This window comes from Zosterops lateralis (assembly GCF_965231275.1).
Source record: "Zosterops lateralis genome assembly, chromosome: 4".
NCBI lineage: Eukaryota > Metazoa > Chordata > Aves > Passeriformes > Zosteropidae > Zosterops > Zosterops lateralis.
In genome coordinates, this window is record NC_139765.1 from 23118938 (window position 1) to 23136601 (window position 17664).

At 48.4% G+C, this 17664-nt stretch overlaps 2 protein-coding genes across 3 annotated transcripts; one reads left to right on the forward strand and one right to left on the reverse strand.

The window, feature by feature from the left end:
• Positions 1-8: 8 nt before the first annotated feature.
• POLR2F (RNA polymerase II, I and III subunit F) lies at positions 9-3896 on the forward strand. The gene is made up of 5 exons (XM_083860662.1): positions 9-85; positions 181-250; positions 431-561; positions 2048-2119; positions 3695-3896. The coding sequence occupies exons 1-5, from the start codon at positions 66-68 to the stop codon at positions 3783-3785; spliced, it is 384 nt and encodes a 127-aa protein (XP_083716788.1). The 5' UTR covers positions 9-65; the 3' UTR covers positions 3786-3896.
• Positions 3897-7073: 3177 nt separating this feature from the next.
• Positions 7074-17554, reverse strand: SOX10 (SRY-box transcription factor 10). Of its 2 annotated transcripts, XM_083859910.1 has the most exons (4): positions 17372-17554; positions 15704-16145; positions 9905-10170; positions 7074-9502 (listed from the first exon to the last, which is right to left on the reverse strand). In XM_083859910.1, exons 2-4 carry the CDS (start codon positions 16111-16113, stop codon positions 8787-8789), a joined length of 1392 nt encoding a protein of 463 aa, XP_083716036.1. In that variant the 5' UTR covers positions 16114-16145; positions 17372-17554; the 3' UTR covers positions 7074-8786. The 2 variants fall into 2 exon arrangements, with proteins under 2 accessions (XP_083716036.1, XP_083716037.1); XM_083859911.1 differs by lacking the exon at positions 17372-17554 and having other exon boundaries at positions 15704-16441.
• Between the last annotated feature and the right edge of the window lie 110 nt (positions 17555-17664).

Below are 17664 nucleotides of genomic sequence, written 5' to 3' on the forward strand. Positions count from 1 at the left end.
TACGTCACGACAACACCCGGAAGTGGCTCCTGGCAGTGCGGGTCAGGGGGCGCCGGGCGGGAAACATGTCCGACAACGAGGATAAGTGCGAGCGGGGCGGGCGAGGGGAGGCGGTGGCGCGGGTCGGGTGAGGGTGGCGGCGGCCCGGCTACAAGTGCGATGCGTGTGTCTCTGCCGCAGCTTTGACGGGGATGACTTCGACGATGTGGAGGAGGATGAGGGCCTGGAGGACCTGGAGAACGCGGAGGAGGTGGGTGCTCCGTGGGCCGCTGCGCTGGCCGGCCCGGGCAGGCTCTGCCGCGTCCGCAGGGTCGCGTCGCAGCCTGGCTGGGCGACTCTTATGGTTGGGGAGGCCTCAGTGGCTCCCCCCACACCTCAGGGCCTCTGTGGTGGGTGCGGCTGAGCAGCGGCGCGGGTCTGTTTCCAACAGGAGGGACAGGAGAATGTGGAGATTTTGCCCTCGGGAGAGCGGCAGCAGGCAAACCAGAAGCGGATCACGACCCCCTACATGACCAAGTACGAGCGAGCCAGAGTCCTGGGCACTCGTGCTCTCCAGATAGCGTGAGTACTGCCCACAGTGTCCCCAGCATTGCCGCAGCTGCCCCTCCCTTTACACTGATAAGTGTTTTCTTCTTCCCTTAAAAATTCCCAGATCTTCTAAATCCTTTGCGTGACTGCTGAGCTTGCATGTCACCCTCTGGTCAACAATGATGCACAGAACTATGGGGCTCTTAGTTGCACTTGAAGTCTCTGTGTCTTTCCTTGCCTGAAACTGTGTTACTTCTGCATAAAGAGGGAGCATTTAGTAGCCACGATGAGTTTTCCTAGGTCACGGACAAAATTACTGGGGAATGGGACAAGACAGTTTCTGGTCCTTCCTAAGAGAGACAGCATGGAGTTGAATGTTCATAACTGGTTTGTAAGAGGTGATGTTGGAGGGAGAGATGCTTCAAAACAGCTTCAGTTGATACCACCAGGCGGTAGGAATTGGGAGTGAAGAAACCAACCTGAAATCCTTTTTAAGTGCAGTTGCATTGTGGGAAGCTGTAAATTTTTTGAAGTATTTGCAATAATAAGGCCTTTGTTATAATAGACAATAACATTTAGAACTTTAAGTTCTATCAAGTCCAGCTGCTCTTCATCCATTTGCCTTGTTGGACTTGTTTTAATAATAAATATTAAAAAGTGTTATGCTTTTTGAAAAACTGCCTTTTGAGCGAGATTGTTAGACAGTGGCAAGGATTTCATCTTGGTTATAGCCACCTTGAAAATGAGGTTTCTCTTGTGCATGTTTAGACCCGTTCTTTGCACAGCCTGTGAAGCTATTTTGTGCATGTCCTTTTAGTTGGTGAAAGGCAAAAAAACCAGGGGGGGATGAGATGGGTCTATGCCAGTCCTTTAATCCAAAGCACTCTGGCACCTGGTTCTGCTTCACCTGCATCTTCTGCCTTCAGTGCTGAACTCAGTCTAGCAGCAGCCCCCATGGCCTTACCCACACATAATGTGAGCTTTCTCTGCCACCACTGTCCAGTGGATGGGTGTAGTCACAATCCTTTGCAAAATGATTAATTTCTTCTTCCGAGAGGTAAAATGCCCTGTAAATCCAGCCCCTCTCTTCCCCGATGAGGAGCTGGAAGCCATGAGCAAGTCAGAATGTAAGAGATGTGTTGGACTTCCAGGAGGCCTGCTCATTTAACAGCAGTTCCACCCTTTTCATTGGATTCACTTTAGAACCATCCTTTTCCGCATGTTTAAGTGCAGCAGAGGGTGACTAGGAGAACGTGGATTTGACCAGTCCTTGAGCATGAGCTGGTTAGAGCCCTAGGGATGGGACAAGAAGAACATTGAAGTAAAAGTTTTGTCTGTAACCATCTGGGGGTATTTTCTTCTTGAAGTGCACAACAGCAAATCAGTTTTGTGAGGATGCTGTCCCACTCTCCTACTTTATTGGCTATTCTAGAGGTGACACAGGTAGTAGTCAGGTGTTTAGTTCTTCCCTCTTCCCTCTCTGTGTTTTTGCTCAAGTGGTTGTTGATGTTCTTCCTAGGATGTGTGCCCCTGTAATGGTGGAGCTGGAAGGAGAGACGGACCCCTTGCTCATTGCCATGAAAGAACTCAAGTAAGTAACAGATTTTGTACTAATTTCCATAAAGCCAGCAGTCCTCTCCTCATGTTAGCATTTAGCATCTTATTCTAAGACAGCTTTGTCTTCCCTCAATAACAGTAAGCACTATAGTTGCCTTTTCCTTTTTTCACCTTGGAGTTTCTCCACAGCTACTTTCTCCCATCCTAGTTGCTCCTACAAATACTGATGATTAGGAGTGCTCTTGATTGCTTCTGCTTCACAGTCCCAATGTTCTTTTATTTCTATAATGGGATCCCAAGATCCTCATCTCTTGGGAATTGATTTAGTTCCCCAAACTGAATTATTTTGAAGCAGCCATCTGAACAGACCTGGGTTCAAATGAAGTGCTGGCAAAAATTAAAATAAGAGTCAGGCTGGTGAGAATGTTTGTTTCCTGCACCCTTGCATGCTTGGCTGCTTGCGCTTTCCCCCTGCTTACAGAAAGGTAAATAAATCCATTCTGACTGCAGCAGAGGCAGCTTTTGGATGACCACTTGCAGACTCACCTTTCCACAGCAGAGCTCCCTGCTGTCCCACAGTTTTCCTGCACCATTTAGGTCACATGTAGATATCCTTCAAGCAGCTGGACTCTGTTACTGATTAGGTCTCTGTCCTTGAATGAAATTATCCCCCTGCTTCCCCAGTTTCTCAGTGCACTGAGGCTGCTCTTGCAGATTTTTTTATCTGTTACAGCTCCCTTTGCCATTGCTAGAAGTTCCTTAGGTCATATTCCTGTCAGATTTCCAGGCTGAGTTGCTTCTGACGCCTGCCTGTGTGTGAGCTCCAGAAAGTAAATCATGATAGTACAGGTGCCAAAATTCAGTTGTAATTTTTGGCATCAGTTACTTTACTACTGGAAAAACAACCTCCCTGAATGTAAAGGAGTTGAGTTACTTTTCAAGACTGATACAGTTGAAACCTGATGCCTTGGCTAGATTCCAGACTGTCTGATTATGCTTTGCTGACTTAAATCTACTTTCATGAAGTTAAATTGTATTCAGCATTTTATTGCTCTCTAATTGGAAGCACTGTTAGCAGGTGCTGTGCTCCACCCCAGCTGTAACAGGTTTTGGTACCTGAATAGTCACTGTTTTATGTATCCTTCTTAAAATGTAACTGATGCTCTCGGGATGCAAATTCTCTGTAAATACTAGTTTTTCCTGGAAGTTCTCAGAATTCTGTCACTTTTTTAGTGGTCGAAAAAACTTTGACAAACAAAAAGTGGATTTGTTCTTGGAGTCCCTTGATTTATATTTTCCCCCTATATCCGGGTTAGATGCTTGGTGTTGTCTCTTAGGGGGTTCAGACTGCAAGGCTCAATTCCTGCAGTAGCAACAGAGGTCTGAGAGGTCTTCGGTGTTTATAGTTTAAGAGTGCTGAGTGCTTTGCATCTACAAATGACAGAAGGTCGTTGGGACTTTGCTATATAATATCAAATCACTGGTGCTGCACAACTCTCAGTTAAATCTGATGAGCTTATTGAAGCCACCAAGCACCTCACTTCCATCACCTACTGAAGTGATACAGTGGAGATTCTGACATTTCTGTTCATCTCTCTCTTCCCTTCAGAGCACGCAAGATCCCCATAATCATCCGTCGTTACCTTCCAGATGGGAGCTATGAAGACTGGGGTGTGGATGAGTTAATTATCACAGACTGATCAGATTCCAGCCATTGTTTTTGGTTTTGCATTTCCAGAGATGTTTCTAATTTTGATTAATGTTTATGTAAATAAATTCTAAATCTCCCTATTTTAAATTAAATGTATTTGGGGTTTTTTTGCCCTCTGACTTTCTCTTTCATTTTAGTCCTGTATGTCTGAGAGGTTACTTTCTTAGCTGTCTCCACCAGTTTGGGTATTATTTTTTTCTGTGTGTGTCATGTACTATATTAGAATGATTAGGGAGCCAAGTGCAATGCTGTTTTTTCAGCTTTCTTGCAGTGTTGAAGGCCTCTTCTTTTAGCTAGACTAAATTCTGCAGTAACTCCCTCCTCTAGCCCTGCTCCTCCCTGGTTACAGAATTGATACCCAGTTAAACCCCTGCTATACAGAAATGCTCTGGCAGGCACTGTGGCTTCAGAAAGACTACAGCCTTCCACCACTGACCCTTCTTAAAATGGGAATGCCAAGACACCTCCATTGCTTCCCCCTAGACAGTTGGGCCTTTGTGCCCTGAACAGGTTGCTGTGGAAACCCCCAATTTCCTCTTTGGCCAATGCTGTCTGTTGGGCTTCTCAGGAGTATCATAGAGCAGCTCTCATCAAGCCACCTATTGTTTCCCAGCTCCCTTGCCGCTTATCAGAAGTGGGGATCCCCTTTCAGTGGCACTGCCCCAGCCGGAAGCACGGCTGCCACTCACCATCCCACCAGCTCGACAGGTGTGGGTTGTTGTTGCACTTGCTCCTGGTGCAGCCAGGTTCTCTGACACATGGTGGAACTGAGGTCCTGAGGATGGGCCAGCCATCTCAGTTCAACATAACCTGGTGGTTCTTATGGTGGCACAACTGCAGCTAAATCCTAGAGTTCCTTTGATCTGTATTGTGGTGAAAGATCAGTCATCTGTCCCCTTCAGGTACCTGCCACTCTCACCTCTGATGTGCTGGGAGGTAGTGTGCTTGAGTCAAGAGTTGGGTAGATGCCTTACAATCTGCAGGGGCTTCCAGCCAGCTGCAGATTTTCATTAATTCACCTAGTTTTCGTTTCTTGATCTTTGTACTTCAAGGTTCTTTCTCTGCATGCAGAAGATCTGAGCTTGGGCAGAATACACCAAGCTTTCTCAATTATCTTACTAAAAAGAGCTCTCAGATTTTGTTTTCTATTTTTAAAGAGAAGGAGGAAGACACGCCTCACCTATGGTTTCTGCCTTGTATTTTTCTTTGCTCTGTTCTGGAAAGAATATTTCTCACTAGTTTGTGTTAAAGCTTTTACTTACATATAAAGTGATCGTTCTCCATGCTGTATGTGTGGTCAGTGCCTGCACGTGAGGATCCATGTCGCAGAGAGAGTTTATACCCATCTGCCTGGGAACTTGGCTCATGTAACCAGCCATAAATGTCATTCTCTTACTGCTTCCTGTAAAAGCACCAGTCTATCCTTCTTCTCTTGGTATGCATAGAAGGGGCTGGTTTAGGAGATGATAATGCAAGAGCTGAATGGGTCCCTGGGTGAAATGACAGGTCAAAGGAGACGTGGAGATGTTTGCAGGTGCGTAGAGGGGGTTGACTGTGAAGAATGCAAATACTTCCTCATCCAGGCCATCTGCACCAAGAAAAGGTTAATTTGCAGCACTGTGGCCTTCAGCCTTCTCCCCCCACCCTCAATGGAATCCTTTAATCACATTGGTGCGGTGAAATTTCAGCCCTGAAATGGTGCCTTTGTGCAATCGTTTTGGCGTCTGCCATGGAGTGCGCGGTCGTTTTCTTGTCCTTTTTTTTATTTTTTTTTTAATGGCTTCTTTGTTCCCTACTGGACTCCCCTCCCCAGCCTTGCCTTGCATCTGTATCAGATACAATTAAAGGGATAGGGAAGGATGCTGGGCCAGCTCTTGCTAGGCTGCAGGAGGAATGGTTAACCCCTCTGTTACCAGTGGTTTTCTTAGTACTGTCTTGCTTGTAACAACCCTCCTGTATGAGAGGAGGCATCCCCTCCCACTGGAGAATGGTTGAAGTAGAGCTCACTCGCTTTCCTAATTTGCTTCTTGAAGAGCTGGAGAAGAGTACTTACGTGAGATTAAGAACTTTCTTTTCCCACTCTTCTGTTCATCCATACTGTGTCACTTTTCTTTCCCACCCCTGTGATCAACTTTCATACCTCTAATTCCACCATGGCTTCCCTTCCTCCCTACCTGTGCTCCTGACTTGCTGAGCAGTGCCCTTCTGGGTTCTTCCCATAGCCTGTGATTTTGGGCAGAGGTTTCTCCTCTCCATGAATAGTCAGTCCTATTTCGCATGAAACTCTTTAGCTGGCATCACTATTATTAAATTAATTAAGCAATCCTGCTGTGAATGCTCTTTGCCCTATACAGAACTTCATCCAAATAGTGCTGTTGCTTTTTAAAAAGCTTTGAACATGTTCCACAGTTCCTAGATGTTCTGCTTACTCTACTCACCCATAAAGTATTTAGTGAAAAGGAACTCACTACATCTTCTCACATGCACCAGCATTGAAACCCTTTGGAATCCAATTCTAATTGTTGGGAGTGTCTGTGGTAATTTGGTTCCTACTGTTCTGCCATTGGCCTTGAGAGATGTTCTTAAACAGAGTGATACTTGCTACACATTTTTCTTTCCAGATGAGTTCAGATACCCTCCCAGGACCTGACTATATACAGAATGTCTTCTTCAACAAGGAAGAAAGTGTATACATGTGTTCTGGAATATACTCTGTGTGTATGAGTGTTTGTGTTTAGGTTCTTGCTTGTGGAAGGCAAGAGGATGGGGGGGTTTTACAGAGAAATTAATGGCTGCTTCCAAAATACGCTAATTTGTGTATGTGGAGAAGTTTTTCTTTTGAAGGTACATCACCTGCTACCTGGTCATGAAGAGCCAAGATGAGAAACCCCATACTTTTATCCTAGAGAGCATTAACAATCACACTAAGAATTTTTTGGGTGAAGTATGTGCAAAATAGTACTCTTGATTGCATGTGCTGTATCTCAGATGGAGAACAGAAATCAGTGTTCATGCTTTACTCATGGAAGAAATGACTAAAGGTGAGATGTAAACAGAAGATGAGCTTTATCTCCATGAAGGAGTCTGGACAGCCAGTCAGAAATGCTCCTGTGTCCTCTGCCTGAGAGGCAGAGGAAGGCTGTGCACAGGATCTGTGTGGTGGTATGTGTGACCCATCATATATTTACTGGGGGAAAAAACAGAGACTTGCAGGGAAGAGGTTGAAAAAACCCAGACATGTGAAAATGAAACTTTTAAGTTTATTATTCCATATGTTTAATGCAGAGTTAATGGTGCTAGGATGGCACAGAGACTGAGGAGAGGGAGGTGGGGGAGGAAGGTGCTACTTGCATAAATAAGGGGACAGGGCTGGAAGAGGTTACATGCATACAGTGAGCAAACATTCTACGTGATCTTTTCAGACACCACAAGGATAAGTCATCTGTAGCTAAGGGAGGTGGGAAGGGCATCTGACAGTCATATCAGCAGAGAGATACAGCAGCACCCATCACAGTCCACATTTGGTTAAAGTCTCTTTCTAGACTGGAAAATGCACTGGAAAGTCCCATAGGATGTCTGCAATCAGCTGCCAGGAATCATCTTTTCCTGTGACAATTTTTGTGCTGGCTCACTCCCTGGCATGACAAACCACCCCAGTCCTGGAGGTGACAAAGGAGAAGCAGGCAGTCTGTCCTCAGATGTTGAGCTGAAAAAAGAGGTTGATCTCTAGGAGGTGGTTGCTTCCAATTTGAAGCCCAAAGGCAAAGAATATTACTTTGCGCCTAAATAGACTTCTTTTCTTCCATCATCCACAATCGGGTCTGTATCTACCTTGCTAAAAGCCACAGGAGTATCTTTCCATCTATTCTCAGCACAGATGGGAGGGAGGTGTTGGCTGACTGAGAGACACGATGGATGAATGAGTTCAGCCTGGGTTTGGAGTGGGAGCTCAAAGAGTGGAATCAACTCGGGGCATTGGCAAGTGCATTGTAGCTTTCTTGGTGCCTCTTCATTTCATGCAGGCACCATCAGACGTTGAAGAGCAAAGACCAAGTTTGCTCAGAGGTTGTTAGGGGTTCTGAAGAGATTAGAAGAGACTGACAGACCAGAAATGCCAGACATAAATGAATGATACAGAGTAATTTTAAAAAAGGAGGATTCACCCATAGCACCATAATGATTCATTGGTCCTTCCCTGCCTCTCCTCCACCTTCATACATGAACATGCATGTGTCCACAGGCTGTGATATGAGTAATGCTAAGACTGGCCATGCTGTTCCCAAATCCCGTGTACTGTTCAGGCAAGCCTTCAACTCTCCATGCTGGGAAGAGTGTGGGATTAAACAGAGACAGGATGGAGGGAGGAGGTGGGAAGAAGAGCTAGGGTGTAGCTGTGGAAATTGGCAGGGAAGCAAGCATAGGTTGGTCTTCCAAGGGGTTCAAGATTCATGCATTTGTGAATCTTAGGCAGGACTGCTGCACAATGCTCATTGCAAGGAAGCTGGCCATGCCATCCTCCCTACTGCTCCTCCCATGACACATCCACTGAGGCTGAGCAGTCACCCTACACCCACAGCAGGTGACAAAGTGTTGGCCATTGTGGCCTGTTGGAAACATGTGCAAACTCCCTGGAGCAGTGTGGGAGGGGAAGGAAAGGACAGTCTCTCTCATTGTACAGTCCAGGGTGCACACAACAAAACCCACCATAGACCAGTCACTCCATATCTAGAATCCTCCTCAACTAGAAGGCTAATAAGGCATTGCAAGCCAGTAATGTGGCTTGTGTGAAATTGGTAAAGGGCAAAAGGACGATAAACCTTCCTCTAGGTGGGTGTGCCAGCGAGAGCTGGATCAAGATAGGCACTTCTGTATACTTGGTGGGTTCTGGTGTCTGGATGGCACTGAGTGACCTTGGAGTTCGGAGGCTCTTCTGCCTGTGCTGATTCTTTGGAGCCTTTCCATCGCTGCTTCGATCACTGTTCCCCATTCCCTATGGTCTGGAGAGAGTTGTGTACACAGGCTGTTCCCAATGTGTGGGGCTATGGGACTGTGGCACAGAGGGTGCAGGGTCAGAGATGGCAGTGTAAAGGGGACGTTGGGAAGGTCCCATATAGGAGAAGGCAGAGTAGAGGCCAGAGGCTTGGGTGGAATGGCTGTAGTAGGGTCCTGAGGGCTGGTGGTCTGGGTAGTCAAACTGTGGCCTGGAGATGGAGGGGAAGGCCGAGCCGTAGTGGGGCAGACTCAGGGATGTGTAAGCAATCTGGGAGGTGGAAGGCTGGTCAGTGTAATGGCCTCCAGGGGTGGATCCCTCTGTTTTCACCTGGGCCTTTGAGTCCACCACCGATGAGGTGGCAGTGGACAAGGAGACTCCATGCTGCTTGGAGATCCAGGCAGAGTGTCCACTTGCCGCAGCCAGGGCACTCCCGAGGCCATAGCCAGCAGCGGCTGCTGCTGCATAGCCCCCAACGTGGCCTGGGTGGCTCGCGTGTCCATTGGGTGGCAGGTACTGGTCAAATTCATTGACATCAAAGGTCTCCATGTTGGACATCACCTCATGGCTGATCTCCCCAATGTCCACATTGCCAAAGTCAATGTGTGGCTTTCCCCCTTCCCCCAGGGAACGCCCTTCTCGTTTGGAATCGGCTTTGCCTGCCTGCATCTCGGTCTTAGGGGTGGTAGGAGGTGTGGGGGGTCCATGGCTCTGACCTACGATGTGAAAAATATTTTGAGGAGGAAGAAGAGAGAAGAGGTGAGTTACAGTTTTATGACTGGCTCTATACACAACCCAGTTCTGTTCTTCCCAGTATGCCAGCAGTTGTCTAGCTGGAGGCTTTGGTGGAGGGAGAAAGAAATGGCCAAAACCAAATCTCTTTATATCATCTTGTGGAAAAAAAAGGGAAGGATGTGCAACAATACCTTCCCTGACTAGGGGAACACAAGTGTCTCTGAAACTCAGGCATGTCCCTGTACTGCTGACTCCAGCAGTCTGCTGGGTCATTAGTAAGGTGTGAGCCCCATCACTAAGGCTTTCACCATGATGACTTGTCTTTTTTGAGCCTCTGACTTGGCCATAATCTGTCAAGAAATTCACTGAGACCCAAGACTCACCTGAGGAGTGTTCTGGATGACCGTCGGACATGGGTGACCCTTCGCTGGGATGCCTGTGATCCAGGTGGGCATTCTTGTAGTGGGCCTGGATGGCAGCAGCCCCACCTGCCTCCCCCTCTACCTGGCCTTCACTCTCACCCTGTGTAGCCTTGCCATTTTTCCGCCGGCGGGGTTGGTACTTGTAATCAGGATGGTCCTTCTTGTGCTGCATCCTCAGCCGCTCTGCCTCTTCAATAAAGGGCCGCTTGTCGCTTTCATTCAATAACCTGCAGGGACCAAGGTGGTAAAGAAGAGAAGAGGGAAAGGAGTGGGGCAGGTCCATCAGAGTAAAACACCTATGCTCAGTATTGTGGGACAGGGTGTGTAAATGCCAGGATGTTGCCCCATGGAGGGTACTTCCCAGAACAATAGGAAGAACTTGGAGTGTTTCCATTGAGATAGCAATGCTTTCCTTCTTCTCCTTAGTCATTAAGCCCTGCCACTGGTTGGTGCCAGTGCTGGGTCCCCATTCCCCACCTGTATGATACTTCTCACCTCAGTAAGTTCAACTTACCCTCTCTTCCATTACCAAAGGGTGAAGTGCAGCCTTTTGTAGCTGTGTCAGATAAGGTTGGACGAACTGCCTTTAAAAACTTTGGGTAAATTAAGGGCACTTGGAATTGTCCTTTGGACAAAGATAGTATACGACCTGTAGTGCTGCCTGTCCCATGTCTCTTGCTCTTCCCCAGACTGTATTTGTTCCAGGTTAACCTACCCCTTCTATAGACTCTGCTCCTAGTTTGAGGCTGTATGGAGCGCCAATCACAACAATTGATATTGCCTCCACTATAACCATGTAAGTGACGTTTAGTCATCTTGCAATATTCTAAAAGGGAATTAAAGAAAATTTGGTAGGGGCAGAAACGGTGTATTCTACTATTCCTGAAGCTCCTGCTCACGTCAGACATGGATAATACAAAAGGCTGAAGCATAAAGGACCAGCCTTCCTTGAACTTGGCCAAGCAGTTGTAAAAAATTTAGCTGCTATTTTGCTGGTTTTGTAGAAATAGATGAGCCTTGGTCTCTGGATGAAAGGCACTGCAGAAATGTAAGCTTCTTGTCTGTGTTCCTGCAGATCACAGGCTGCTCTAGTTAAGGCTCTCTGAGGAAATGGTGAAATGCACAGGCAGGATGCCTTAGAGCACTTGAAGATAAGATCAAACTTATTTCTCAAGCCTTTTGCAAGTATTTCAGCTGGAAGCACTTCAATTTCATGTTATGATTTTCCTCCTCATATTCTTGTGACTCAAGGTCATCCTACCTCCAACCAAAAACCAGTGCTCTCAGAAGGGACCAGTCTTCTCAAAACACCCATTACAAATGGCAGGGCTCACAAACAGAAAAAAAAAAAAAAAAAAAAAAAAAAAAACCCACAAAAAAACCCACCACAAAACAAAACAAAACCAAAAACAAAACAAAACAAAAAAACAACAACAACAAAAAAAAAAGTTTAAGTTATGTCCCCACCTTTTTCTCTCCAGCAAAATAACTACATGGGGATGGGACTGTGCCAGCACCTTAGCACCCCTGAAACCCTTAGCACTAAAATGTGACCAATTCTATTTACCTGTAGGCTCTGGGGAAGATATGAAGGCCTGAACTGACTTGAAAAACTGAAGATGAAGAGGAGGCATGGCTCAAGGAATACACAGGTAAATCTGATGAGTGATCAGATGGGTCACCAGCAAGTAATGGGTTGGTCTTTAAACACCCCCTTCCCCACTACTCCTTTTGCATTCCCTTGGCTGGTAGATGGAAGGTGTGTGGCATGGTGCTGACCTGGGTTCACTCCAGTCAGCCTGAGCGGGTTGTGGCCATACACCACATTCCTCCACTGCCTTAATCCTGGAGATTAGGGCAACTGGGCCACCATGAATCCAACACCAGCTTTCCTGTCTCCCTCCCGCCACTGTTTACCACATTCACAAGTCCCACAGGGCTCTAATTCCTCAGCCTGTGCTGCTCCAGATGGCCCTCCAATGGTCAACCCTCATAGGCCTTGTGGACTGCAACCTTGCTGTGGCAAAACCTTCATCCTTGCGGAATGTGGGATATAGAGAATAGAGGCAAAACCCGCAAAGCTCAGCTTCCAAGATCTGTCTTGTGGATGCTGTGAAACAGAGCCATTGGAGGCTACACAGGTGTCAGATCCCTGCCCTCTGAGCAATTCTCAAGTGCCTCACCTCCTCTCCCCTTGACAGCAGCCCATGGGTAGTGCCACCAGCAGGACAGAGGCAAGTCCACTCCCCGCATCTTTGCCTTTTCTCCAAGGCTGCCTGCTCCCTCCTCCCTCCCACTGGGATCAGAATTCAAACCGGCTTTAGCAAAGTGAAACTGGTGCGAGCAGGCAAAGGCCAGGAGATTTGGGGGATTTGGATTTCATTTGCTTCCTGCCCTCCCCCTCCTGCCCCTCATGCTCTCCAGGCCACAATGCAAAGGAATCTCGCACAGGCAGAGAAGTTACGGATCACAGAGCAAAGCCTTTCATGGGGCTTATCCAAGCCCGACACCAAAGGTCTGCTCCTGAGCTGAGGGGAGAGGGGCAAGCATCCAGCGCTGCGCTCTGGGAGGAGAAAGAAGGACTAAAAACTTCCTGCTGCCTTCCCTTCTGCCACCTGGCATTGCACCGCTCCGTGTGCCAGGTGCCTGGCTCAGCAGCCAAAGGCCTGACCCTCGCTGGGGCTTAGCTGCCAATGAGTCAGTGCAGTGAGGGGCTTGGGCACTGGGGCTGATGCAAGGCAAGGGCTGGCTGGGAGCAGAAAGCAGCCCTCCTACACATCTGTGGCCCTAGATTTTGTGGGCCTGGGTGTTGCCACTCATGCAAAGATCCCTCCAAGGGGCCCCTTGCTCCTCCCTACCAAGCCTTCCTCCCCTTCTTCCCATGCCTCCCTTGTTCTCAGTCCTGGAGGTGGTGCTGGCTGGCATTTTGGCTGGGAGTCATGCCGGCATTTTCAGCAGCCAGTCTCCATTTGAGAGCTGCTCCCTGTCCCACCCTGGGAAAGGAAAGCATTCAAGGACAGATTTCATGACCATCAAGCACAAAAACTCTGCCTTCTTTTTTAGTATGTCCCATTTGTAGTCTTCACCCATCACACACCCTAACTAGGTACAGACTGGGGAAGGTGGATGGGGCCATAAGTAGCCTGGCACCCTGTTTGCGGTCAGGCAGGTAATGTGGCCATCAGGGCATGTCCTACAGCCCCTAGCAGTGAGGGCTGGTGCCTGTGGAGGACATGGCAATACAAATTCTGGGCTTAAAAAACCAGAAATCCTGGGCTGTTGCATCCTGTTTTGCAGGTGCCTCTCAACATTTCCTAGCCTCTTCCATTCCCAGCCAGTGTCAATTGCTGGGGATGTGCATGGTTTAATGGTGATCTTCAGGGAGTCCCTGTGGTCACCAGCCTTTGCCTCTAACCTACCCTTTATCTGTATAAGCTCAGAACAGCCAACATTTTCCAAAGCGTCAAGCTGTGGCAGTAGGGTTTCGATGACCACCTTTGCAAGGGCACTCATCAAAAGTTTGAGCCTAAGCCATCCAGAAAAAATTCCTGTCTGCTTGCAGCTGTACCCATGTGTAGGAGCTATACCTGCGGGACAGTGTAGATAAGGCAGTGGGAACCTCAGCAGAGGAAGTCCAGCTATACCATGGCTGGAAGACAAGGCTTTGGGCTACTATCCTGGTAAACTTTGGGCCACCTCCCCTGGAATTTTGTGGCTGGTATTTCCCCCCAGCCTCACAGAAAGACACATGCATGTGGCCAGACACTGACTGTACCCATAGCCCAGCTTGCTGTGTTGTGTGATATCTGTAGGGGCTGTCACAGCTTGGAGAACTTCAGCATGCACTAGGAGAGGAGACACTCAAGAGAAGCACCCAGGTGGCAAACTTACCAACTTACAACAACCCCAGGCCTGACCCCACAAGCTTCTCATCTGAGCCATGCTTACTGGCTGTATTGTGCCCTAAGAAACATACGGGCACCTTGACCACTGTCTGGCGGCAGTGTCCTGTGGCTCTGAGTCCCATGTGGCCAGCAGTGGGAGCCTGTCCTGAGAGCACAGAGCATTTGGATGCATGACTGTGGCCACAGGCCGGGGGCTATGTCTCTCTGTGCTCTGAATGCAATACTTGTGGAGGTTTCACTGCTCTGCTAAATTTTCAAGGAAAATGTAGTGCCTGGAAGGAGACACCATTTGGTCTAAAATCTGGCAAAATTTTGCAGGAAAGAAATGATATTTTGAAATCAACATTTTGGGAACAAAAAGAATGGGTCCCCCCATACACCCCCTCTTTTCAAAACAGCTTCACAGTCCAGAGGCTGGCAGCACAGTCCTAGGTGAAAGCAAGTGCTATGGTAAAGGGAAGGCAGAGGGGATCCAAACTGGAAAGAAGATCAGATGAGATATTCATAATCAATGCTCTGCTTTTGACTTCCCAAAGAAATCCCTTTCCTGGGGTCACATTAGACACTCAGGAGTTAGGACAAACAGGCTGACATAGCAGAGGGAGAATCTAATGCCAAGGAGTTTGTTCCTTGTGAGCTAGACAGTTTGAAGCCAGAAATGAACAGCTGCTCTAGAGAGTGTGTTTTGAAGCTTCTGCTTCAAAAAATGTGTTTTGTCTCACCCAAAACTGAGGCCTTCCTCTGTGAAATGCTGTCAGGGTGTGAGAGAATGAGAGGGCTGTTTGCATGAACTGTGGTTTGTGTTGGTTGGCATGAGGCAGGGGACTGTGCTGGGGACTTGTGGCAGAAAGTAACAGATTCATGGGGTTATCAGCAGAGAGTGTCCGATGGGATGGACGCGGCACAGCCAGCCTGACACATTTGGCTTTGGCACAATGGCTCTCTGCACACTCATGGGCTGGCTGCACTCAATGAGGGCAGCCTATGAATCTGCTGGAGGAAGGAGGGGAGGCTACACAAAGGACCCAGGATCTGCACAAAGTGGAAATAGGTGCGCAAATTGGTGGTGCCAAAGGACAAGTGTATGTGTGCTAGTGAGAAGGGAGGGCATCTCTCTGGGTGCAAAGGAAGATGGGGTTTGTTTGAGCCAGCATATTCCAAGAGAACCTGCTAAGGCTGGGACTGTTGCAGGTCTCTTCCTCTCTGCTAAGCCTCAGGCTCTATTTCTACCCATGTCTCTCCTTTTCCATCTCACTGCACCTGCATGGCCTGCCAAAACTGGGACCGTCCTGGGAAGGATGGGTTTTTGGCTCTGCCTGCCTTTCTCCTGACCTTCCTCCTCAGCTGTAAATTGGTTTCCCTCTTGCTTTGTGGTACCCCCTGGAAAAGAAATCTTGTTAGTGCTGGGATCTGAGTTCAGACAGGCTTGAGGCAGCCACCTGTGACTTAGTTCTTAAGTCTAAAGCTCAGCCAGTTTACTGCTAGTGCACAACTGAGCCCAACAGGGAGGGTGAGCCAAGAAAACAAGATCTCCCCAGGGAGTCAGGCAGGGAGGACCAGAATGAGTGTGTCCACATCAGGAACAACAGGGAAACTTAGTATGAAGCACATGGAAAGGGCTGCTGCCCAGGATGGAGGTGAGCTCTGCTGAGGAAGCCTTCACTGCATCCAACCATCTCTCTTGCTCCAGTCAACAACTGTGCCTCCTGTGATGGGGCCCACTGTACAGAAGTCCCCTCAAGGGACAGCCCTTCCATTCCACTGAGTCTCCATCCTTCCACAGGACCACATAGTCCTACAGAGGACACCTCCAGACCTCAGCCCCCACACCCCACATTCCACTGCTCTCTCTTACCTCCAGAGCTTCCCCAAGGTTTTACTGAGCTCGGCGTTGTGCAGGTGGGGGTACTGGTCAGCCAGTTTCCTCCGGGCAGCCTGTGCCCAAACCATGAAGGCATTCATGGGCCGCTTGACATGGGGTTTGCTCTTGTTACTTCCATTGACCCGGACGGGCATGGGAACAAGGGTCCAGTCATAACCGCTCAGCACCTGGCTGACTGCCTCACGGATGCACACCGGGAACTTGTCATCATCAGCCTCTGAGTCTTGCTGTTCCTTCTTGACCTTCCCCATCTCCCCATTCCCAGAGCTAGTGAGGTGCGGGGAGTTGTCTGATGTTATGGAGGGTCCTGGGGAGAGGCAGTGATGGTCTTCAGAGCCCACTGGGCTCATCTCCACCTCTGAAAGGTCTTGGTCATCAGCCATCGTTGCTCTCAAGCCTTCCCTCTTCCTTCTCACTGGGGAGGGAAGGGAGGAAGACAAAAAAAAAAAAAAAGGAAAGAAAGGAAAAGAGGGGGGAAAGAGAGTAAAGGAGGAGCAACTGCCGAATCTGAAAGGGACCCCAAGGTCTCTGAAGAACTGACCACGAGACAGGGGCTGCTCAATTAAAGCTCAAGCAACGCAATTGCTGTGCACACCACAGAACCCGTGATCGATGGGGGTGGAGATGGGTCGGGGCCCCTGATTAGTTGGGATATTGCTCCCTATCTCTGCAACCCTGTGGAGCTGACATGTGTGGAAGGGCCTGCAGCAAGAGGGATAAGGAAGTATGGGGACCTGAAAGGAGAGAGACATGTACCATTCTGCCTGGGCACAGCACCCCACAGAGGAGTGGAATGTGGAGGAGAGCCACCAGACTTGTGTGGGGAGTGCCCCTTTATTTCAAAGACATGCAGTGAAATGTCTAGGGGGAGGCATAGGAGGGGAAGCACTGGCACTGTATCTATAAGCCAGAAGGGACTGATATTCCAGGTGCCAGGGAATCTGAGCGGGTGGCACCACCATGCAGGGAACCCCCCCAGGCCCAGGATCCATACCCAAGAGACCCTGATCCCAGCTGTGAGAAAGTGCTTCTGCAGGGATATCTCATCCCTCACTCTCCTCTCACAGCTGATAAACCAAAGGCTTAAAATGCATCTACACGTTATCCACACACACAGTCCAGTAAATATGTGTGTATGCATATGCATACTCACATTTATGTATCTATATCTATGTTTGTATATCTATATATATCCAGACAAAAACACAACCAAGTTTAGCTTTGAGACAAGCCATAGCTTTGGGTTGCCTGTCCCACACACTCTGCCTTTCTCCTTCTGTCTGCAGTCACCTCTAAAAGTCCCTGCTGCTGTGCAGCAGTTCCCCCCCTAAGAGAAAGAAACACTCTAAAAATAAAGGCCTCTCTATCCTCCCCATCTAGAAATTTGAAAAAAAAAAAAAAAAAAAAAAGTAGAAGAAGAAAGAAATTTAAAAAAAAAGTGATGGAAAAGCATGCCTCTGGCTTAGCTGGAAAAAAAAAACAAAAAACAAACAGTGCATAGCAAGTGCTGCTGTACCTCTAGTTTCAGAGGGCAACACAGACTCTTGTTTAGGAAAATGAAAAAAGTAAGAGAAAGTAGAGTGAAAAAAGCGCGACCGAAAGTGTGCGTGTGTGCAAGCGAGCTCAGGTAGGAAAACTTACATTGCTGGCTGGTATGCTGGGCAAATCCTGCAAGGGCTGTGATTTGTATCCCAATAGCCCCCCTGTTCTCTCTCCCAGCCCCAGTGGTGTCGGGGCGCACAGCACGAGGAGGCTCTCAAGCAAGTGCCATTCCTGGAGGGAGGCTTGATTTTTACTAATACCCCGGCTGGATGTCTCTAGCTGGCTTTGCTGCTTAGCACCGGGGGAGGGAAGGGCGGAAGGTGGAGCCAAGCACTCCTCAGAGCCAGAATACAGTCAGCCAGGGACAGCGGGGAGGGGACACAGGCAGCCCC

Bases quoted from the DNA above. Each gene is read 5' to 3' on its own strand.
- POLR2F (XM_083860662.1), top strand. From the start codon at position 66: ATGTCCGACAACGAGGATAA. The intron at 562-2,047 runs GTGAGTACTGCC...TGTTCTTCCTAG, and splicing joins ACTCGTGCTCTCCAGATAGC to GATGTGTGCCCCTGTAATGG. The intron at 2,120-3,694 runs GTAAGTAACAGA...TCTTCCCTTCAG, and splicing joins ATTGCCATGAAAGAACTCAA to AGCACGCAAGATCCCCATAA.
- SOX10 (XM_083859910.1), bottom strand. From the start codon at position 16,113: ATGGCTGATGACCAAGACCTTTCAGAGGTGGAGATGAGCCCAGTGGGC. The intron at 10,171-15,703 runs GTAAGAGAGAGC...TGGTCCCTGCAG, and splicing joins ACCTTGGGGAAGCTCTGGAG to GTTATTGAATGAAAGCGACA. The intron at 9,503-9,904 runs GTGAGTCTTGGG...TTCACATCGTAG, and splicing joins TCATCCAGAACACTCCTCAG to GTCAGAGCCATGGACCCCCC.